This window comes from Geotrypetes seraphini, chromosome 1, assembly GCF_902459505.1.
Source record: "Geotrypetes seraphini chromosome 1, aGeoSer1.1, whole genome shotgun sequence".
Classification (NCBI taxonomy): domain Eukaryota; kingdom Metazoa; phylum Chordata; class Amphibia; order Gymnophiona; family Dermophiidae; genus Geotrypetes; species Geotrypetes seraphini.
The window spans coordinates 453,968,187-453,993,143 of NC_047084.1; the positions used below are offsets into that span (position 1 = coordinate 453,968,187).

Below are 24,957 nucleotides of genomic sequence, written 5' to 3' on the forward strand. Positions count from 1 at the left end.
CAGCACTGTTACCAGCAGAAATAGACATGGTTTTTCCACCTGGTGTATTCTTCATCATGATGCTCAATCCACCTCTCTATCTTCAGTATTGGATTCTCTTCTATATTCTCCACTTCAGGTCTCAAGACCACTTCAATTAGAGTTCATCTCAGATCTATCTCTTTTTCACAGCCCGGTTCATGGTAAACATCTATCTGCTCATCTTTTGTGTTCAGATTCATGACAGAACTTTTCAATGACAACCTCCTTCAGTAGTTTGGGTACTCCATATTGCTCTCTTTAGGCTTAGGAAGCCTTTTTTTGAACCGATGTGTTTGACTCATTTTCAATATTCCAAATCTCTGCTCGAGGAGTAAGTGAACTTTCAGTACAGCTGGCAGATCACCATTCAAGTATTTCATCCTGACAAACTTGTGCTTCGCATCCATCCGAAGTTCCTCCCAAATGTCATCACTGAATTTCTTCTCAATCACTCTATTCTAAGCCTCATTCTCATCCTGGAGAAACGGCTCTTCCTACATTGGGCTACTTTCTACTTGCAGAGAACTCAGCTACATAGAACATCTCCTTAACTTTTTGTCTCCTTTGATTCCATCAAGTTGGGACGTCCTATATCCAAGAGTACTATTTCTACAGGATTAGTGGCTTGTATCGCTGTCTGTTTTGCTCAGGCTGGGCTGCAACCAGGGATTCGTTTCACAGCCCACAAAGTCCGAGCTTTGGCAGTTTCAATTGCTTTCCTACGCTCTACTCCTATTGCTTAAATCAGTAAAGCTGCTACTTGGTCCTCAATTCATACATCTCACTTATGTCTAGAATCTTCTTCTAGACAGGATGGTCACTTCGGCCAAACAGTATTGCACAATGTATTTTCTTAATGGCCAACACTCCCTATATCCCATTCTAGTAAGCTAGGGAGTTCTACATGTGAGAATATGAAGCCTGCTTGTCCTGGGATAAAGCAAAATTACTTACCGTAATAGGTGTTATTGAGGGACAGCAGGCAGACATTTTCACAACCCACCTACCTCCCCTGGTTGTCTTCTTAGCTTGCTTACGGAACTGAGGAGCCATGAGCCTGCCTTGGTGGGAAGGCACTCGCATAATTTGCGGTATGGCCAGTTTGTGAACTTTATGAAAATCTTAAACTGGCGATGTACTTTTCAACCTGTCCGTTCTGGGGCTCTATGGATGATGTCATCCACATGTGAAAATATCTGCCTGCCTGTTACGGTAAATAACTGTGCTTTATGGGAATGGGGGCAGGGGTACTCAGTTGAGATTTGTTTGACTTAGGGGGTATTTGGCTTGAAGAAGTTGAGAAAGACTACTCTAGGCTGCACCAATCAGTGAAAATATTCATCCTGTTGTCTTTGAGGAACATATGCTACAGGTGAGTAATTTTGCTATATAAACCTTTAGGCTTTCCTGGGTTCTTGGAAAGCAAAGCCTGTGATTGGGCACCATCATCACCTTATGTATGTTGAAGCCTTCTGATTGTCCACAGAGAAAATAAAGTGCTGCTTTCTTAGAATCATCCTAATGTTCTGAGTTCTAATGCCAACATAACTGACTATTTGGGTGCCTCAAATGATCATATTTACTGCTGATGCTGTTTTGTCTTTTTAATGCTGTTATATCTTACATTTATCTTCCTGTAGAATACGCAGTCTGTGCCCCAGTCCATGGTGTCTGAGCAGCAATCAGCCATTCAGAAACAGGACTCAGTCCTAGGGTGAGTGCCCATCAGTTCATGACTGAATATTCTGGAGGTGTTCTGTTTGTCCAGCCTTTTGAGAAAGAGCACTTGTGTGCTTTGGGTATACATATTATATTGTCAAGGTGGTCAAAAAAAAAAAAAAAATCAAGTTCATGGAACATAATCTCCACAAGTCTATTTTTGTTCTTTGGGTGAACATTTGGAGGTCGCTCAGTGATTTTTAATATAGTACACAAAATGCAAGTATAGAATTTATATTAATTTTCCATCTAAACCTGAATTGTGAGCATATACACATGGAAAGAAGTTAAAATACATACTGTGTTACTTACAGCTGAAAATAGGCTAATTGGTCTAATGCAGTGTCTTGCAAACTATGTGCCGTGGCAAATTTAAAGTGTGACACGAGAGATTTTTCTTTAAGCTCCAATACAGGTTTCAGCCAGGAATCACCCAAAGGGTGCTCAGGGTCCTGTCCAGGTTGGGAGGGGATCCAGGCCCACTGAACTGCCCTAGATTTGTCCAAGCGTGAGGGAGGGGGGGGGGATTTTTTTGAAAGCCCTATCTGTTCTTCATTAAAGGGGGACATTCCCTTTGCACCTGCATCTTCACTCGAATCTCTAGTGTTTCAAGGGCACAGTAGTCCATTCCAGATGTGGGGGGAAGGAGTGTATGGAGCGGTTGTGGGGCTGTGGTCCTATGTGCATGGCTTTCATTCTGCCAACCTTTGCCCCCTCGGATATGTGAAATACGCCGCTGACTGGTATTCTGTTTATTTTCTTGTGCTCACAGCCTGGCAGATAGATCCAAGGGCTGATTAATGACTACTAGGCTGGACATGTTTTTCCAGAAAAAAAAAAAAAGTACAAAATGTCTCCTCTAGCTGCCAAAAAACAAATGTACACTGCGAGTTTGGGCAGGCTGCTGCCCACTTTGCCCTGGCTGAGCTGTGCTCGGGGCAGCTTCTTGTCTACTTGCACTTCCTGGGCCTGTCGCAAGAAATTTATGGAGCTGTGAATAGATTGCGGGTATTTTCAGGCTTAGCAGAATCGACTGCTGCATCTCAAGTGGTGTGGACTGAACGGAACTTGCCTTTGGGACTCAGGTATTCTTGGATATGGTGAAATTTCAAGTGCTTGTGGACCTTGTTTAACTTTCTGCCCCTGGGACTGATTTTCCCAGGAGCCCAAGGCCCCTGGGCTCTTATTAGCCCAGGTCCCTAAGGCCCCTCCTCAAAGAATCTGGCTGGACTCTGGAATAATAGATGACTTTGTCGTGTAGGCAAGAGTCTGTCAACTTTATAAGCAGCTTGCCTGAAGGATAAAACCACCCAGTTGATGTGAATGGTCCTTGAAAACTAACAACAAATAATTTTATTTTTATGCAGATGTTGTTTTAGCCCTTAAAAATGTAAAAAAAGGATACATTTTCGGGAAGATCTGAAAAAAGTAAGGAAGAGAATGACAGGAAAGGTGATAGACAGAACTTAGTCAATTAAGCAATCCAGTTCATCCAAACTTAAATATAATGACGATTATATCATAGAAACATAGAATATGACGGCAGAAAAGGGCCCAACAAGTCTGCCCACTCGAGAATCCTCTCTCCAACTAGTCTGCCTACTCAAGAACCCTTCTTCCCTGGAGTATCTATCGATTGAGCATAACTCTGTAGTACTCCCACCTGTTTGTCTCATCGACTCTTGAAGTCGAGCACGCTACTGGCTTCGACCACCTGGCGGGGAAGATCATTCCATCGATCAATCACCCGTTTGGTGAAGAAGTATTTCCTGGTGTCACCATGAAATCTTCCTCCCTTAAGTTTTAGTGGATGCCCTCTTGTCGCCGGATTTGGTTTCTTTTTATCGGAGAAAGACAGCTCGCTTCCATACTATCTGATATGTTCAACAGCCCTTTCAAATGAGGTGATGGTGCCAAATAAGCTCAAATATCATCTGGTGAAAAAACACCCAGAACACAAAGGCGGCAAGTCAAGAGAATACTTTGAGAAGCTTCAATTCAACAAACAAAAACAATAAAAAAAAAGAAAGAAAATATTTTGTTCAATCCCCAAAAAAGTCCAGATTGCAAATTACAAGATTGTGAGGTTGTTAATCACTTATTCTTTATCAAGGCGTTTAAGAGACAAAAAAACAGTCAACTGGGATGGTTCATAAAAAACATATTTAAAGGATTTATATCTAATTACGCACTTGCAGGGGTAACGTAGGAAAAAAACTCCACCAATAGATGTTACTCTGGGTCTCATCAACAAAAATTCTCGCCTTCTTCTCTGAATATCTTTAGAGACATCAGGAAACATCAATATTTTTGTCCCAAAAAATTTTTAAATTTATTTTTAAAGAATAACCTCATTATCCATTCCTTATCATGAGCTAAAGCGACTGTTACTAATAATGTTGCTGGTTTCACAATTTTTCTTCAGAAGTTTCCAACAATTCGGAAACATTAAGAGGCTTGTCTTGATAGTTTTGCTCTTGATCTGGTTGTTCCTGGCTTTTCTTATCTGGAAGGTAATATACCCTGACAGAAGGGGGTAATGATTGTTCTGGAACATTCAGAACTTCGAAGAAATATCTTTTCAACATATCTCGAGGAGTTGTCAAAGGATTTTTAGGGAAATTTAATATCTGCAAGTTGTTAAAGCAGTTATAATTTTCAAGAGTTTCTAATTTTCCCCGTATATTGTTCCTATCTTTAACTTGTATCTCTTGAAAATTTTTTATTGTTTTCAATTCTATAGTCATTTTTTGAGTTTCATTTTTATCTTGGTTAATTTCTTGTTTCATCTGTAATATTTCTTCTTTAGGTGCTTTTAATTTTCCTTCTATCTCTTCAACCTTTGGGGAAAGAGTTTTCCCCAGGTTCACAACTAAGTCCCAGATGTTCTCCAGAGTAACTTCAGGGGGTTTTACCAATAAGGAAAAATCTTGCAGTGTTCTTCCAATCTTACCAGTTACTGGTTTTGTGTCCAGTACTCCTTGTACCGGCTCCTCCGTTGATCTTCCGGCCACAGGTAACTCCAGGGAAACAGGTTCCCCCGCTGACTCCAAAGACAAGCTTTCAGATACACCAGCCTCTCACAGTAAGAGTGAAAAGTCACTCAGACACAATAATCATAGACTTGAAGAAAGCAACAAAGTTTATTCAGCATATATGCGATTCCTGAGCACCAAGTTGGCAGCTTCAGAAGTCCCGAAACCAGGAAGTTACAGAGAAATTTATTCATTTTTCTGGCTATACAACTGAATTCTAGAAAAAACTTTTTACGTGTTACTTTTCTTAACAATCATTGATCCTAAGCTCACACTAGCAGGTCACTTATCTAAGCCCTGCAGTCTTTCTGTTACATGTCCAGGAGGGCAGAATACAATATCGTGTATGCTGAGATAACCATAAGAAGCTAAAATGCCCAAGCTAAAACACCCAGTGCAGGCAGGCTAGAACATGAGATAAGTTAGGTCTGCAGCTAAACATAATTCAGCATTTTATTAAAGAGAAAACTTAGTTCAACACTTGGAAAAACCAGTCCCAGATTCCTTCAGTCCCCCCTTTCAGGCTAGTTGAATGAAGGAGGAAGGAGATGAGCCTTATAAAGATCAAGAAGGAGGAAGGTCAGGATCAGTTGTAGGGACTGGTCGATAATGGGGAGCGAAAGGGCCATAGCAGCAGTGGAATGGTCAACAGCAGAGTCAACAGTTCGGTGGAGCAGCTTTATGGCTATGGGGACCACACAGGGCAGTTTGCAAAGGAGCAGAGAAAAAAGGGCGGCAACCAGCAAGATGGTCTTCATTGCTGAGCCAGAGGGAAAACAGGAGCCAAAGGTGCCAGAGAGCCAGTCTGCAGTGAGGCCACGACAGGTCTGGACAGGAACATAAGCCGGTTTGGTGATACGATCCACAACTTCCTCGATCACTTTACCATTATCATCAAGTTCAAGGCAGCATTTGGAGAGGTTGAATTTGCCACAGACATCACCTTCTTCCGCCAGCAAGTAGTCTAGAGCTAGGCAGTTCTGATAGATAGCAGTGCGCATTTTAGCATTGGCCTTGCCACTACTAGCCAGTGCACGAGCTGTTTCATTGGTAATGAGTTCAAGAACAGCCTGCAAGCGAATGATGTGGTTAAGCATATAGATAGGGGTCTGATAACTATAGCAACCATCTTCGGCCCAAGTAGCAGGTCCATAAGCAGCGATCTATTCTGCAGGCCAGTCATCACCCCATTCACCTATTTTAAGGGAATTAGTGGAAGTAGACCGCTTTTGGCGATCCTTGGTGTCGAATACAGGGGCTCCCAGGTGTTCACCATCGGCCAGCGGTAACAGGAAGAAGCTGGGACGGATCATGCCAAGTATACATGTACCAGTCCAGTTAGCAGGCAATCAAGAGTAAACAAACAGATCACAGAGTCAATATCGACCATCAGGAGCTGACCATTGTTCATAGGAAGTTCCATTAAGCAGTGTCTGAAGGGGTTGACCTGGCAAATTGGAGGTGTTCTTGGCAGGCCAGGGGTCCCAGGCAACAGTGGAGGTGTTAAAAGACCAGAGAGATGAACACTTGAGGTATCCAACCTGGACGTTGAAGAGGGGGGCCCAATACGCTGAAGACATTGGGAAGCAACAATGGAGGTTCGCAAGGCCCATCGTGAAGGTTGTGGATCTGATGTGAAAGTGAGGTTCTGTGAAGTCAGGTTTAACATGTCCAGCTGCTTTGCCTCCCATGACCACTGTTCTCCCATACCAGTCCCTCCACATACAAAACAATTGCTAACGTTAAGAGTCTGGCCTATAGTTTCAGCAAACTGTATAAACAGATTTCTAGTGATTACAAGAATATCAATATCTACTTTCATAAGTTCATAAAACTGGGGAAACACCACAGAGTGATGGACAGGATCATGTGGGCGGGATACAATATGGACACTTACAACAGTACCCTGGTCTTGCCTTTTACCATCAATATACAATACCATGCCTCTGGCCTTCTGGACTTGGACATTGGCATTCCAGTTATGTGGGTCAATGATAGTGAAAACCATGGGATTGCACTGGCTTGCAGTACACATGGGACCGGGGTTAGGGCCTACTGCAAGAGTGGTAGAAGGGGTATTGGCTGGGTATTTATGAGGGTTCTTGTAGGTGACCTATGAGACACATTCCCATAAAGGACAGGCTCAACCATTAGTGAAGGTTTCCTCATAGGGGCATTTCTTAAAAGGCATCAGGTTATACAGACATATATAACTAGCACAATTGGTATAATAACGCTGCCAATCTAGGGAGCCACACAAAACTGTATTAGGGGTAGTACCATGACCTTGAGGAACATCAAATAACACATATGAATCAAAATACAAAGACACCGAACGAGTATGGTCTACAATAAGAGTCTGGTTGATAAGTGGACCCTTAACATTATCAATGCGGATTTCTGCCCACTTTTCAACTTCATCACCAGTAGGTTGGAAACTTTCTGTGCTTGACTCCATCATGCAAACAAACATCAGGCAAAGGGGCTGAGGGGCACTTAACTTGGGTACGGTATAGAGGGCCAGTTCTTCCTTATCTCCATTACGGACCTGAAAAAGGCATGATTAAGTACAATAGGAAAGAAATACAGAAGAAAGAAACATAAGGCAGTGAGGGCAACACAAATATCAGATACATAAGACAAAAGGCGCCTACAATGCTAACATAGGAAGCTCATTTTTCTTTCAGGCACAACTTAGAAAATCTCAAACAGTTATACTCAAGACACTTACTAAAGGCACTAGCTGGAGGCAGCAATAAACCACAGGCTGTCAGTTATACTCAAACACTCGTAAAGAGTTATATTCAGAATACCTACTTAAGTACAGTGGTAAATATTCAGAACATTTTGAGGTCTTAGAAAGCTTCAGCTGAAGATCCGTGTTGTAGTGGAACCAAGTTTCATGACTCGACACCTTGACAACTGTAAGAGAATAAATTAGGCCAGTAAAAGGACCTATCCATCTAGGTTTCAGGGGGTCTGACTTCCAAGTTTTAGCCATACTGTATTTCCAGGGACATATCCATGAATGTGCGTGGCTATCGGTAATGGGGCCTTTTCCAGGACCCATTTGTGGAGCTCTTGAAGAGCTTTAGCTAAGGATTGTACCTGACTCTGGAGGATCCCAGAGTAGCAAAGGAACCAGGGTCTGGGTTCATGATGGGCGGTGGGCAGCCAACATGAGCTCAAACGGGGACAGTCCAGTGGGTTTTGACGGGGTACACCTGATCTGAAAAAGAACGGAAGGCAACAAGACGGGACAGGTTTCTTCAATTTGTTTGGTGAGAAGGTTCTTAAGGGTTCTGTTCATCCTTTCAGCTCTGGGGGTGGTAAGCAGCATATAATTTCCATTCAATTTGGAGGGCCTGAGCAGTTTGTTGGATGATATCAGCAATGAAGACAGGGCCGTTGTCCCTGGCGCGTTCAGTGCGAGTAGGGAAGGCTTCGACCCATCTAGTCAGGATGTCTGTGAAGACAAGGAGGTGACTGAGGGTAAAATCTACAGACAGGACCTGCATCAAATGTGTTCCAATGGGTTGGTGTCCAGGAGGTGGCAGTCGTCTGATTGGGGGATTTGTTCTAGAACAGACAACACACTGTCGGACCATATTCCGGACTAGCTGGTCAAGGTGATTGATAAACAAATGTCTCTTGAGGGTCATTTTCATAGCAGGGTCTCCAGAGTGTGCCAAGTCATGGCATCTTTTGACAATCGTGAGGGCCAGGTGTTGAGGAATGAATATGAGGGTACCCGCTGTGCTCGCGTTTGTATCAGTGTGTGTGTCTAGATTGGCACTTGAATTGATGCATATTTGTATCCACCCCCCTTTCAGGACAGACTGGCCCAAAAGAGTGCGGGCCCAAGTCTGTTCCTGAGAAGTGTACTGGGGTGTAAGAGTGTCCAGAAAAGGAATGATTGTGTACAGAGGAGACGAAGGAGGGGGGCAGAGGCTGGCAGCTCGAGCTGTGCGTTCGGCAAGGGCATTGCCACGGGAGACGAGATCAGTGACACAACGGTGGGCTCGACAGGGCATAATCGTGACATGGGAGGGCAATTTGACAGCCTCGAGGAGGTCAAGAATGAAAGGAGCATGATGGATCAAGCGGCCGGAGGCTGTAACGAAACCTCGATGTTTCCAGATGGCTCTATGGGTATGCAAGGTAAGGAAAGCATATTTGGAGTCAGTGTAGATGTTGCAAGACTGAGAGGCAGAGTGGCGCAGGGCAGAAGTGAGGGCTACAGCTCAGCTTCTTGGGCAGAAGTTCTAGAGAGCAGGGGGCCTATGTATAAAGGGGAAGTAGCAGAGACCACTGCTTAGCCAGCGATACAGGCATCAGAAGGGGTGATAGACGAACTGCCATCCGTGAAAAGAGTGAGATTAGGGTCCTAGAGTGGGATGTCAGTGAGACCAGGACAGGAAGAATAAACTAAGTCAATGGTGTCAAGGCAGTTGTGCACAACCGGCTGGAAGGAGACAGGAAGGAGAGTGGAGGGGTCAAGGAGTGAAGAGACAGCAAGAGAGACTTGAGGGTTTTCGCAAAGAAGGGCTTGGTATTTAAGGAGGCGCTCATTCGTGAGCCACAGGGTGCCTTTATGTTCTAGAAGAGAGGTCACACAGTGCGGGACAAAGAGGTCAATATGCTGGCCGAAAGTGAGTTTGTTAATGTGCTGTAAGAGATCTGAGATGGCGGCAATGGCCTGAAGGCAGGGAGGCCACCCGGCAGCAACAGGATCCAGTTGGCGAGAGAAATAGGCGATGGGCCTATGCCAGGAGCCAAGGAACTGGACAAGGACCCCGGCTGCGATACCGGACCCTTCATGAACATAGAGCTGGAAAGGTTTGGAGGGGTCAGGAAGGCCAATGGCAGGAGCCCAAGTCAAAAGTTTTGCAGGCAGCGGATAGCCTGATCCTGGAGTTGGGTCCAGACAAAGAGGCTGAGTCCGCGCCCTTAGTGGAATCGCATAGGGGACGGGCGATGGCAGAGAAATCAGGAATCCAGATGTGATAGTATCCTGCAATACCAAGTAAGGTGCGCAGAGCCTTGCGGTTATCATAAGAACATAAGAAGTGCCTCTGCTGGGTCAGACCAGAGGTCCTTCGTGCCCAGCAGTCCGCTCGCGCGGCGGCCCAACAGGTCCAGGACCTGTGTAGTAGTCCTCTATCTATACCCCTCTATCCTCTTTTCCTTCAGAAAATTGTCCAAACCCTTCTTGAACCCTAATACCATACTCTGTCCTATCATGCCCTCTGGAAGCGCAATCCAGGTGTCCATCACCCGTTGGGTGAAGAAAAACTTCCTAGCATTGGTTTTGAATATGTCCCCTTTCAACTTTACCGAATGCCCTCTCGTTCTTGTAGTTTTCGAAAGTTTGAAGAATCTGTCCCTCTCCACTTTCTCTATGCCCTTCATGATCTTGTAAGTCTCTATCATATCCCCTCTAATTCTCCTCTTCCCCAGGGAAAAGAGCCCCAGTTTCTCCAGTCTCTCAGTGAATGAAAAGTTTTCCATACCTTTTATCAAACGTGTCGCTCTCCTCTGAACCCTCTCGAAAATCGCCATATCCTTCGTAAGGTAGGGCGACCAATATTGGACGCAGTACTCCAGATGTGGAGTTTGCGGAAGCACCATCACCCGATACAATGGCAGGATAACTTCTTTCATTCTGGTTGTAATACCCTTCTTGATTTTACCTAGCATTCTATTCGCTCTCTTAGCGGCCACTGCGCCCTGTGCCCTCGGCTTCATTGTTTTGTCCACAATTACCCCCAAGTCCCTTTCTTAGGTACTCTTACTCAATAACATTCCTCCCGAAGATGGCCGCTGAAGCAAGCTGCTGAGCAAACGCTGGAGCGGACTACAATTACATGCTCATTTTTAGAGCATTTCCTTAAAAACAAATTTCTCAATTAAGCCGAAACGGAGGGGAAGGAGAACTGGAGGAGCCTCACAGCGCTCCGGAACACCTACCTCCGGTAATATTGAAGCACTGCTGAGGCGAATGCAGGGCATTATAACAATGTCGGGGACACCGCAACTAGAGACACTCCAGGCAAACGGATTGGAGGCGTCTTGGCGAAGTTTGGAGACCACGTTGAGCCCCGATGTCAGACCTCCTCCTTTGCATCCCCGAGCAACCAGCTCCCCAGAGGTTGAGAGCCTACTGGAAATCGGCATGCGTTCTCCCCTGGAGGCTTCGCGGAGCTGTGTGGGGGAAGCCGACTCGGGCTCACAGGTTTTCCAGGAGAGCCCGAGTATGGATGGGGCTGCTGCACCAACAGAAACTGGACCTTCTCAGGCAAGTGGAGGTGGAGGAGAGTTCTTGGCTGGTGAGCATAACCTTTTACATTTACATTTGCAACATCCTAATATAGTTAAACCCCAAGAAGTTACTTTGGACGCTTTGTGGGATCTGGTAGCCAATTTGGTGAAGACAATGAACATTCAGCAGGTGCAAGTGGAGAGGAGGTTTATAGATCATGAAAAAGAAATTACTTTGATAAAACAAGATATTAGTGACTCTAAGTTATCTGTAGATAGTATCAAAAACGAATTAAAATCTTCCAAACAACTTCAAGAAACTTTAATTAAAGACAATGTGAATTTAAGAAGGAAAATTGAGACATTTGAAAATTTTTCAAGAAGTAATAATATCAGACTGATTAATTTTCCAAGAATTACAACAATTACTCCTCGTGAGATGTTAAAACGATACTTGATGGAAATATTGGAAGTTCCTGAAACTTCATTACCTCCACTTGCACAGGTGTATTATTTACCCAAAAAAAATTTATCTCAACAACAGGAAAATAGCCAAGGACCAATAGATGTATCAGCTTTATTGGATTTATCAGACAGAGAAACGGCTACCCCTGCAACATTGGTATCAACTTTAGCTTTATCGATGGATAAAAATTGGATTTTGAGACTTTTCTTTAAAAATTGATCAAAAGAATTCTTGGGACTTAAGATACAAATGTTCCCGGACTTGGCTAGAGACACACAAAAGCGAAGAAAATAATTTCTTATGTTAAAACCAGGAATAATAGCTCTTGGAGCAACTTTTTACCTTTGTTATCCTTGCAAATGTATTATACATTATAATTCTCAAAAACATGTTTTCTTTGAGCCCTACCAATTGACTTATTTCCTCTCTCTATCTCGGCTTGAGAAGGAAAAGAAAGGAGGAGTATAGAATGGATTTAGATGCCCATATCAGCTAACTTGCATCATTTTTCCTTAGTTTATTATTTCCTAGTATTTCCGTTTATATATTACATTTTGGATCTTTTGAGGACATGAGCTGATTTAAGTTTAAATTAATTTCTTTGAATTTATCTTATTACTAGATTTCTTGACTTACAAGCTTTCTGTACAAGTATTATCTTGAATTGTATTTTTGAAAATTAATAAATAAATTAAAAAAAACCAAAAAAAAACCCATCCCTCCCATCGTATAGCTGTACTTTGGGTTTCTGCTTACTACATGCAATACTTTACATTTCTCTACATTGAACTTCATCTGCCATCTCGTCACCCACTCCCCTAGTTTTTTCAGGTCCCTTTGTAATTCTTTGCAGTCCTCTTTAGTCCGAGCACCACTAAATAGTTTGGTGTCGTCTGCAAATTTTATTATTTCGCACTTCGTCCCTGTTTCTAAATCATTTATAAATATATTGAATAGCAGTGGTCCAAGCACCGACCCCTGCGGACACCACTCGTGACCCTCCTCCAGTCCAAGTAGTGGCCCTTCACTCCTACCCTCTGCTTTCTTCTCGCCAACCAATTCCTGATCCATCTATGTATGTCTCCTTCCATCCCATGGTTCTTCAGTTTCTGAAGTAGGCATTCATGGGGTACCTTGTCAAAGGCTTTTTGGAAATCTAAATATACGATGTCTATGGGGTCCCCTTTGTCCATCCGTGTGTTAATTCCTTCGAAGAAGTGCAGTAAGTTCGTTAGGCACGATCTCCCTTTGCCGAAGGCATGTTGGCTTGTGATTAGAAGTTTATTTCTTTCAAAATGCTCATTGATGCTGTCTTTTATCAGCGCTTCTGCCATTTTCCCCGGAACCGAGGTGAGACTCACCGGTCTGTAGTTCCCTGGGTCACCTCTTGATCCCTTTTTAAAGATGGGCGTAACATTGGCTATCTTCCAATCCTCCGGGATCACGCCTGTTTTCAGGGATAGATTGCAAACTTGCTGTAGTAGTTCCGCTATTTCCTCCGTTAGTTCTTTCAGAACCCTTGGGTGGATTCCGTCTGGGCCCGGCGATTTGTCAGTTTTTAATTTTTCTAACTGCCTGCGTACTTCTTCAAGGACAGGGAGACTACAGACGGCTTGGACCTGAGTGTGAGGAAGGGACTGAGTACCAAGGTAGGTGACACGAGGAAGGCATGCTTGGAATCAGTGTAAATATGGCCACAGGAAAATTTAAAAGGCAGACCCACTATCTAAAAGACTCAAGTAAACTGTCTACTAGCACATAAGAATTGTTCTCAATCCCTATTCTGTATCAGGTTCCTACCCCAAAGAGCTGACTTGCAAAAATTAGTTAAAATTCAGCTCTGGATCCACCCACTAAGTAGGGTAGTCTGACACAAGCGTGCTCTAAAAGAGACAGTCCCTTCACTATCATCTGACTGGCAAAAATATTTGCTTCTATACCTTCATATGGACGTGTCACAAAAACATTCCTAAAAATTACATTCTTATACCTAAAAGTTACATTATTTATAAAAAGAAATACAAAATAAAGATTGGAATATACTCACAAAACATAATCCATACACACAGCTATAAACCCTTTATGTTATAGTCAGCCTGCATTTCAGTGCTGATAAGTTCGTATCCCTGTGGTAAAAGTGAAACAGTAGAGACCTACTCCCCCTCCCTTCAGAATTTCACAGAGAAGAGAGAGTTGCTTAAAGTTCAAAGAGGTCAAATTGCAGATGTAGTACTTTTCAGAATTTCCGTAGGTTTAAAATATATAAAATATGTTTAATATACAAAATATGTTTAATATACATTCACACTATCACCAAAAGGAAATATTGAAGGTATATTGAACAAAAAACACAAGCAAAGACCAGTCTTAACGGAGGAAAAAGCCTCAGACAGGGGCCCACCCACCTCCACAATGGTGGAATAACGGTGTTCAGGCGATCACTTCACTGGCATAAAACCTCCTACTGTAATGGTCATAGCAATGTGTCAAAAAATTGCTTTCAGAATTGAGTGATGTAGAAGAAGATAATAATAACTTAACTTTCTCCTTAAGGATCGGAACACCAACGATGGCCAGCGTTTCACTGTCAAGCTGCCTCAGGGTGTAAACAAATCCGATCACACTACAAATATAGACATAAAACACTCAAATCAGAATAAATTTTGAAAAAAACCGGTGTGTATTGTAACTACATATATCAAAAAAACCGGCTACATACCTCTCATACGGACGCCACTTGCGTCTCAAAAGATCCTAAGATGGCGGCATGGTTAGCGAACCAGATTAAATCATACCGGTGTGATGACGTATACTTGCGTCAGCACCGGAAATGACAAGCCGGTAAATAATTGTTTCATGCTTGTCAATTCCATTGAAATGATACAGGAAAGGCGATAAAAACTTTTTGGTATTCCAGAAGAATGCTCTATTTGTACTATCTTATTGATCTACTGCTTCTATTGTTTTATTCATTTTCTAGTTTTTTTATTATTTTTTTGTGTATTTTTTATATATTATTATTATTTTTATATATTTTTGATTTATTTATTTATTGTTCATTTGTTTATTTTCATATGTTTTCATGGTCTTTCGTTGCTTCTTTTACTTCTGCTTGTATGTATGATTGTAAAAAACATATATGTAGAGAAATTAGAACAAATAAGAAAAAATATGAAAAAATAACTATAAAGCAACATTCCAATCAGATCTAACATTCAGTCCAGCAGGTTCTTCACTGTTGAGCGTATGGATCCAGAATTGCTCAGCTCGTAATAGACGTTGAGGTCTAGAGGTCAAATTGTCCGCAATGTGGTCAATAGCGCAACAGCGCAATTCAGAAAATGTGTGACTATGTTCTAAGCAGTGTGTCACCATAGGAGCTTGTAACCTGTTATTGCGAAGACAACTCTTATGTTCAATGACACGAGTTTTGAATGGACGTGTAGTTTGTCCTACATAAAGTTTAGGACAAGGGCATACGAACATATACACAACAAAGGAAGAGGTACAGGTAGTCAAATGTCTTAGTTTGAAAATTTGCCCAGTGCACGGATGTATTAAGACTTCATTAAGTTCCAAGGTGACCTGACAAATAGAACATTTATCACATTTGTGATGACCTGTTGGAGACTCCCGAGGAGTAATACATCTAGTTAGGTCTGACGGACTTAAAAGTTCTTTGAAATTTTTTTGTCTCGTAAATGCTATTCGAAAATGAGTATCAGCGAAGGTAGATTGTAGTGCCATGATTTCCCAATGTCGCCTGAGTATTCTGGTGACATCATTAATGCCTGGTGAATATTGTAAAATACATGTCACTAGATTATCATCACTACTCTTGTTTCTTTTTTCTTATTTGTTCTAATTTCTCTACATATATGTTTTTTACAATCATACATACAAGCAGAAGTAAAAGAAGCAACGAAAGACCATGAAAACATATGAAAATAAACAAATGAACAATAAATAAATAAATCAAAAATATATAAAAATATATAAAAATAATAATAATATATAAAAAATACACAAAAAAATAATAAAAAAACTAGAAAATGAATAAAACAATAGAAGCAGTAGATCAATAAGATAGTACAAATAGAGCATTCTTCTGGAATACCAAAAAGTTTTTTATCGCCTTTCCTGTATCATTTCAATGGAATTGACAAGCATGAAACAATTATTTACCGGCTCGTAAAAGCCGGCTTGTCATTTCCGGTGCTGACGCAAGTATACGTCATCACACCGGTATGATTTAATCTGGTTCGCTAACCATGCCGCCATCTTAGGATCTTTTGAGACGCAAGTGGCGTCCGTATGAGAGGTATGTAGCCGGTTTTTTTGATATATGTAGTTACAATACACACCGGTTTTTTTCAAAATTTATTCTGATTTGAGTGTTTTATGTCTATATTTGTAGTGTGATCGGATTTGTTTACACCCTGAGGCAGCTTGACAGTGAAACGCTGGCCATCGTTGGTGTTCCGATCCTTAAGGAGAAAGTTAAGTTATTATTATCTTCTTCTACATCACTCAATTCTGAAAGCAATTTTTTGACACATTGCTATGACCATTACAGTAGGAGGTTTTATGCCAGTGAAGTGATCGCCTGAACACCGTTATTCCACCATTGTGGAGGTGGGTGGGCCCCTGTCTGAGGCTTTTTCCTCCGTTAAGACTGGTCTTTGCTTGTGTTTTTTGTTCAATATACCTTCAATATTTCCTTTTGGTGAAAGTGTTTTTTGTGATTATTAGTGATATTCACCATATCCGAGTTTTTGTGCTATAATATACATTCACATACATAATCACTCATGGGATCCCACCACACGCATGCAACATGGTATATTGCATTCATAAAATACATATAACTAGCTGTATTCACAAATGTGAAACCCTATATCTTTCACAAGTCAGACTGAGAGGTCTGGTATTAATTAGAGCCATGAAATCAAGGCGGGAAACCGCAGTATGTTTTACCCTATGAAGAAGAGACACACAGAAAGACAGAAAACAAGATGGAGTCAGTAATACCTCTGTGTATTATATATATCTATACCTGATTTCCTCTATGTTCAGGCTTAACAGCAAAATACCTAAAGAGAATATTATGCTTTTCCTTAATATTAATCTGTAGTGTGTTTTTTTCTGGCCTTGGGTACATCCATATTCAGATTTTCATGCGCCCACTTTTCCGTACGTTTCTATTGGGCGTGGCCTTAACTTTCATATGTTCTTCTAACTAGTTTACCCAGAACCCTATGAAAAACAGGTGTTACATGTAAAAAAAATCTACAAAATACTGCACCATGTATCTATTCCACTAACTCATTGTAGTGCCCCCTACAGCCAACGAGCGCCACCTCACCACTTACATAAAGCACTAACAAAATTGACTATTACCCTAAACCAGGTCAGCAAACCCTGATTTACCGTGTATTTCAATTTACAAAAAAAGATGGGCACTTAACCTCCACCTTTGTTAGATCAAGTGTAATTAAAAGTTGATTAATCACCTAATCAGATATTCAGGGCATTACGCAATTCTAAAAATACTTAATAAAACAAACATGGAGAACAAAAATTCATACTGGACAAACAGAACTCATAAGGAACCCGGGATAGAAATACAAAGGATGGGGATTTTGAATGTCATGTACACACAAAAAAACCACACATACATGCAGATAAACGGTCCGTGCAAAAAGCAATCTCTGTACTTTCGTTCAATTTTAGTCTCGTATTTCTTTCTTATAAGTGTGGTATCTCGTTGGAATAAAATTTTTCCTATACAAAAGATTTGTTCTTCCCTGTTGGGCTGCGCAACTGCATTGCCCCTTATAATCCTACCTACATCTTCTCACTGATTCCAGCTACATGAGCCCTTTTAATCAGGTCAGAATTCATGCACATACCTTCTCTAAAACACTTTCAACATATGCGTACATTCTTGATTCCACTGCCTGCTCTGAGCAACTAGAAACACATAAACCGTCCAGCTGTTCAGACATCCTTTAACTCATTCACTTCCACCTCATTTCAAACTCTATCCTTGAAAATTGGCGAGATCCCGGAGGACTGGAAGATAGCAAATGTTACACCTATGTTTAAAAAGGAATCAAGAGGTGACCGGGAAACTACAGGCCGATAAGTTTGACATCGGTTCCAGGCAAGATGGTAGAAGCACTGATAAAGGACAGCATATGTGAGCACATTGAAAAAAATGGACTAATGAAAGCAAGCCAACATGGCTTCTGCAAAGGAAGATCGTGCCAAACAAACTTACTGCACTTCTTTGAGGGGGTAAACAGCCAGATGGACAAAGGGGAACCCATAGACATCATTTATCACGATTTCCAAAAAGCCTTTGACAAGGTACCCCATGAGCGGCTACTTAGGAAGCTGTGGAACCACGGGGTTGAAGGGGACGTACACAGATGGGTTAAACACTGGTTGGCAGGCAGGAAGCAAAGGGTTGGAGTGAATGGCCACTACTCGGGCTGGAGGAGGGTCACGAGCGGAGTTTCGCAGGGGTTGGTACTCGGAGTGCTGCTGATCAACGTATTTATAAATGACCTAGAAACGGAGACGAAGTGTGAAATTATAAAATTTGCGGATGACACTAAACTCTGTAGCAGGGTTAGAACTGTGGAAGAATGTGAGGACCTACAAAGGGACCTGAACAAACTGAAGGAGTGGGCGAATAAATGGCAGATGAACTTCAATGTAGGGAAATGCAAGGTCATGCATATAGGGAAAAAGAACCTGATGTTCAGCTACCAAATGGGGGGATTAGTACTAGAGGGAAATAACCTTGAAAAAGACTTGGGTGTGCTGGTGGACACAACAATGAAGTCAACAACACAATGCGCAGCGGCCTCTAAGAAAGCAAACAGAATGTTGGGTATTATTAAGAAGGGTATTACAATCAAAACGAAGGAAGTCATCATGCCGCTGTATCGCGCGATAGTGCGCCCGCATCTGGAATATTGTGTCCAATATTGGTCGCCGTACCTAAAGAAGGACATGGAGATACTTGAGAGGGTTCAGAGAAGAGCGACAAGAAAGATAAAAGGTATGGAAAACCTTTCATACGCAGACAGGCTAGAAAGGCTGGGGCTCTTCACCCTGGAGAAGCAGAGATTCGGAGGAGACGTGATACTTACAAGATCATGAAGGGCATAGAGAAGGTGGAAAGGGACAGATTCTTCAGCCTATTGGGAACTACAAGAACAAGGGGTCACTCGGAGAAATTGAAAGGGGACAGGTTTAGAACCAATGCTAGGAAATTTTTCTTCACTCAGAGGGTGGTAGACACCTGGAATGTACTTCCGGAGGATGTGATAGGACTGAGTACATTAAGGGGATTCAAAGAGGGATTGGACAAGTTCCTGAAGGATACAGGAATTGAGGGATTTAGATAGAGGTAGAGATATGATTATGAAAGGGTATAGATAGAAGAATAATAGGGATTGAAAGGTTTTAAACAAAGGATCACTTACAGGTCATGGACCTGATGGGCCGCCGTGGGAGCGGACTGCTGGGCGCAATGGACCTCTGATCTGACCCAGCGGAGGCAACTTCTTATGTTCTTACATACTTAAAGCACCACTCTCGTCTCCTTAAAGCACTTCCTGTCTCTCTCTCCAAATTACATGCTCTAATCTTGAAACCTAGCAGCACTAGTCATTAACGAGCTTAGCAGGCAAAAATCCAACAGATATTTATTACCCCTTCTCCATCTTCCTTTACAAATACAGCACAATAGAAATATAGCCAGTTCTAACCAATTCCCTGACTCCTGAAATATTCAACCTACACCTTTTGGTTTTTTTTTTTTTAGAATGCATCTGAATCATGCTGAGCCCTGTAAATACAAACAGTTTACATCTATTGTCTAACTTCTGATCCACAGATTAGTTCAGTTTCGTTTCCCAAACAGACAGGCACAGTTCCTAGAATCCCTCCCCGCTATTTCAATGATGGATCAAGTCATTTACTAAAACAAGGGAAAAGAAACAGAAGAGGAATGATAATTCCTACACTTACCAGTTTGGTGGCCAATCCCAGACAAACTCACTAGTGAAAAAATGTTTTTACACACTATGGAGACTAAGGTCCATAAAAAAATACTTTGACCCAACATCATTCAGGTTGCTGGTACAGGCACTGATTTTATACATTCTTGACTACTGCAACATCATCTACCTGGGCATCCCACAAAAAACAATAAAAAAAACTGAGATTAATACAAAACACCACCGTTCGACTAATCTTCGGACTAAGAAAAAAACGACCACATCAGCCCCTACTATAAAAAGCTGCACTGTCTTCCAATTGAAACGCGAATACTATTCAAATTTGCTTGCACCTGTTTCAGGCAAGTCTGGGGACTAGCACCTTCATACTTACAAACTCACTTCATCCTACACAACCCCACACGAGCGACCAGAAACAAAAACATATTTGCATACCCAAAGATTACGGGCTGCAGATACAAATCATTCCTGGATAGAACCTTTAAGTTCCAAGCGAACAGACAGCAAGTTTGGCTGAAAAACTACATAAACGAACCCAACCTGTCTTACAGTGCATTCCGCAAATCGATCAAAACCGCCCTATTCGAAAAAATTCACTGACTAAAATTGTCCCCTCCCGCACTAGGACTTTTCTCCCTTTAAACGCCTTTCTTTCTTTCTCTCAAGATGCCCCTCATGTATTCAGATATTCGCTATCCATAGTACTCCAATTCAAATGGAAGTTCTAAAGAAATACTCAGTTACTCATTACCCATTTACCTCCAATCTGTAACTTTCCCCTCTACACTATTGTATTATATTTAGACTCATTGTACGATACTGTATTTAGACTTATGTATGATGTTGTCTTTAGACTTATTGTATTGTATTATATTTAGACTCGTATTATATTGTACTGTGTTGTATACAGACTCATTGTATTGTATTGTTTTGTATTGTATTGTATGTTGACTTATTGTATTGTATTGAGACCTCTTGTTATTCGCTGAATGTCCAGCCTTCTTACAGTGTAAACCGCCTAGAAGTCACCTGACTATGGCGGTATAGAAAAATAAAGTTATTATTATTATTATTATAGATACCTGCACTTTAACCCAGGACTCGATTAATCAGTTGAGCCGGCCAGAGCCACAAGTTCTACCGATCCCAAGAGGAATTCAGCTGGCTTGGCAGACAGGTCGGTTCTTAGACCAGACACAAGTGACCAATCGAGTAGCCGGTGGTCAAAAGACCTTCAAGTCCCTGTTCGGGCGCCAAATGAAAGGTCACTCAGACACAATAATCTTAGACTTGAAGAAAGCAACAGGGTTTATTCAGCATATATGCAACTCCTGAGCACCAAGTTGGCAGCTTCAGAAGTCCCGAAACCAGGAAGTTACAGAGATATTTATTCATTTTCCTGGCTATACAACTGAATTCTAGAAAAATCTTTTCACGTGTTACTTTTCTTAACAATCATTGGTCCTAAGCTCACACTAGCAGGTCACTTATCTAAGCCCTGCAGTCTTTCTGTTACAAGTCCAGGAGGGCAGAATACAATATCGTGTATGCTGAGATAACCATAAGAAGCTAAAATGTCCAAGCTAAAACACCCAGTGCAGGCAGGCTAGAACATAAGATAAGTTAGGTCTGCAGCTAAACATAATTCAGCATTTTATTAAAGAGAAAACTTAGTTCAACACTCAGGAAAACCAGTCCCTGACTCCTTCAAGAGCACTGCCTCTTTGGAGAGCTTGCTTGCTGTGGAGAGCTTGCTTGCTGTGGCCGTGGGGGCAGAACTCTATGGTCTGGGCTCAGAGTAGCATCAAGCCCCAAGTCATCCGCAGCGGCGTCACTCATCGCCAGCATCGGCAGCGGGTGATTCCCAGACAGCTCCAAACCTCTGGTAAGGCACCGCAGAATTTCATCGATGGTGCTGCTTGAAGGGATCCCAGGTTGTCGGGAGGCTCCACCAGTTCCTTTCCCCCTTCTTTTCAGCATAGTTAATAGCGATAATAGTGGAAGCACAAGAAAAGTTCCTAGGCGTCTCTCATTAATTGGCTTCCGCGGCCATCTTCTGCAAGTAACATGTCTTAAGTGTTGTCTCTGGGCTAGCTATGCTGGTATAATGGCTAAAGATGTTCTAGCCTCCCGACTTCAGTGCTGCGCCTCCTGATGCACAATGGTGCTAGATCAATGGATGACCCATTGTGGATTGGGGGCTATCTCTAAACATTTCTTCCTGTCTGGATGTGCATTACGCCTGACCAGTGGGTCTTGGAGTTTATTTGGTCAGGTTACAAACTGGAATTTGCTTGACCTGTGACAGATTGATTAATGGGCTTTGCTCAGATCGCCCAGACTAAGCGCTCAGGATTACAACTTCTGTTTGGTACTTGCTGGAATTTCAAACTATGGATCCCTTGGGCTCAGGCAGATACTCCGTATACTTTCTCGTACCAAAGAAAGGCTCTGACGAGTGAAAGTCTCTTCTGGATCTTCAGCGCATGACTGCGGCTCTCAAGATTCCACGATTTTGAATGGAGACTGTGTGTTCGGTCATTGTAGCATTGCCTCCAAGACAGTTTCTTGCCTCTCTGGATCTTTCAGAGACATACTAGCACATCCCCTTTTTTCTGATCCACCACTAAGTTTTGTGGGTTCAAGTTGGAACGGCATTATCAGTTCTCAGACCTGCCCTTTGGACTGGCGTTAGCACCCCTGACCTTCACTCAGGTGAGAGTAGTGGTGGCAGCTTACCTGTGGCAGATGGGTCTCCAGGTGCACCCTTAATTAGATGGCTGGCTGATCAGAGCATCCTTGTTGGCTGAGGGACACTGCATGTGCTGGAAGACTTGGATTGGATTGCCAGATTCAAAACATGAAAAAAAGGACACACAAATGCACTGAATCTTAGGGTGGAGCTGATGGGGATAATTGTATTATGCAGAATATAAGGGGGGCATAACCAATATTTATAAGATATATTTTTTTAGTTCAATCTTTAAAGACTAATATTATATGAAAATGTAGCTGAATAATAGATATCCTTCAGTAACTTGTAACACAGCCAAGTATAAACAGCATAGCTAGCAGAGTACATATTTTTCCTTCATAGGACACAATATTTTGGTTTAATGTCTGGAACAACACGCTGGGGGCCATAACAATGGTTCCATGAAAGTGGGCTAAAAGTCACACTAACACATTTGTTTTTCTTTCAGTAATAGTTTATAAGAATGAGATATTTGCAATAGAATAGAACATGTCTGCCCACTTCCTTCTATTGCTGACAAGAGGTGAGACAAATAGCATGTGATGTATTAAGTCACTATTACTAAGGAAATTACTAGCAAAGTAAAATTAAGAAAATCTTGTGACTTCAATGGAAACCAATAGGATATTGTTGAAATATGCAATTTGTAAATGGATTGAAATTGGACGATGCACCAACTACGTATGTTTAATAATGAATTAATTCCTGTCATTATTTCCAATAAAATGACCAGTCACTGGTAATATGATGAGACTTTTGACTGTGAGTTTACCATTTTTAGTAAGCAGTCAAATTCTCTTCAAAGCTTTGACTATTTTTAACCACACTTGTGTGAGATTTCATTCTCTGATCTCCCCTGAAATAGAATTAAGAACTGAGCATTATATGGAAGTATTAGGAGGCAGGTATGTAGCTTGTCTATATGGCTATTTCAGCCAAACAGCACCATCTGATGCCCATGCACTTGCTCGGATACCTGGGTGTTCCTTTTGACCCGGCAGCGGGCAGTGTCTCTGTCAGTAGCCTGCTGGCAGAAACTGTGTGTTTAGCTTTCTTCCCTTCTGGAGCTTCTGGCTTCTTCAGCATGGGATTATCTTCAGGTTCTGGGCTCAATGGTTGCCATGTTAGATGTGATTCTTTGGGCGAGGGCGGGCTGTGTCCTCTACAACCAGGTTCCACAAAAGGATATGTCCTCTACAACCAGGTTCCACAAAGGGATGCGTCCTCTCTCACTGGGTTCCACACAGGTATGCCTTGCAGATCCCTCTATCTTGGCCTCTGGAAGCCATGGTGGCTTCTCCCGCAGTTGCTCTGCTAGGGCGTTCCACTACACTTTGCCTTCTAGATTGTGGTAGTGACAGATGCAGCATTTAGGGCTGGGGAGTTCATTGCAATTATTATCCTGTGTTATCCTGTGTTGGGGTGTTGGACACTTTCTCGGCGACAATGGTCATTCAACCGGTGGGAGCTCAGAGCCATTAAACTAGCTCTGTCAAGATTACAGGAGATACTTGTGGACTAAGATTCAGGTCTTCTCCATTAGTACAACAATAGCTTCTGTCATTCGCCAGGGAGGAACTAAGAAGTACTCCTCTGGTTCAGTAAGCCTGTCATCTTTTTCATTGGATGGAGCATCATGTTCTTGCACTGTCAGCAGCGCAAGTAGCGGGAGTATACGATGTTTCCAGCAGATTTCTTCAACAGACAGCCTTTGGATCCTGGTGAGTGAGTTCTGTCCTCAGAGGCATTCCATGAAATAGTGGGAAAGACTCCGCTTTGACCTCAGGGCCATAGCAAGAAGCAAGTAAGCATGTCACTTCTTCAGTTAAAAATCTGAGCCCAGAAGTGAGGGGCTCTATGCTCTGGTGCAGCCGTGGTCTCTGGAGATTCTCCTGTATGTTTTTCCTCCTTGGCCCATGGTTGAGTCCTTTGGAGGATCGTAGTTTTTCCAGGCCACATCATTCTGGTGGCTCCAGATTGGCCTCACAGTCGTTGATACGCAGATTTGCTGTGCCTGTGCAGTGGTCGCAGCCTTCAGTTGAGCCTCTCTCCAGACTTCTTCAGGAAGGGTCCAGTATCCATGGAGGATCCAGGCCACTTTGTTCTTCCGGCTGGGTTTTTGAGCACAACCTTAGAGCCACAGAATATTCTTCCCTGGTTGTTGATACTTTTCAGAAGTCTGCAAAGTTGGCTGCAGTGTTGGCTTATGTTACATGTGTGGAAGGCCTTCCACACTTTGTGTGCATAGGTCCAGGTGGATCCTTATTCAGCTATGATTTTGCTTCATTCTCACTTTTCTTCAGGCTGGTTTGGATACAGGCCTTATGACTTCTCTTCGAGTCCATGTGGCTGGACTCTCCTGTTTCAGATCCTGGAAGTATCAGTTTCCCTTGGTGTCTCAACTTGATGTCACTAGACTTTTGAAGAGAACTCTTTGTGTACAACCACTAGTTAAGCACCCTTTCTGAGTCCTTCACCGCAGTGGTCCCCAACCCTATTCTGGAGGACGACCAGGCCAATCGGGTTTTCCGGATAGCCCTAATGAATATGCATGGAGCAGATAGCCTGTCGCTTCCATTATATGCATCTCTCTCATCCATATTTATTAGGGCTAGCCTGAAATCCTGATTAGCCTAGTGGTCCTCCAGGACAGGATTGGGGGAC

At 42.4% G+C, this 24,957-nt stretch overlaps 1 protein-coding gene across 3 annotated transcripts in view; it reads left to right on the forward strand.

The window, feature by feature from the left end:
• WNK3 (WNK lysine deficient protein kinase 3) overlaps positions 1–24,957 on the forward strand; it is a 464,585-nt gene that overhangs the window by 256,126 nt on the left and 183,502 nt on the right. For all 3 annotated transcript variants that reach the window (XM_033921773.1, XM_033921790.1, XM_033921782.1), the window contains one exon: positions 1,662–1,735. In XM_033921773.1, the coding sequence (XP_033777664.1) occupies positions 1,662–1,735 (74 nt within the window). The remainder of the gene's footprint in view (positions 1–1,661; positions 1,736–24,957) is intronic.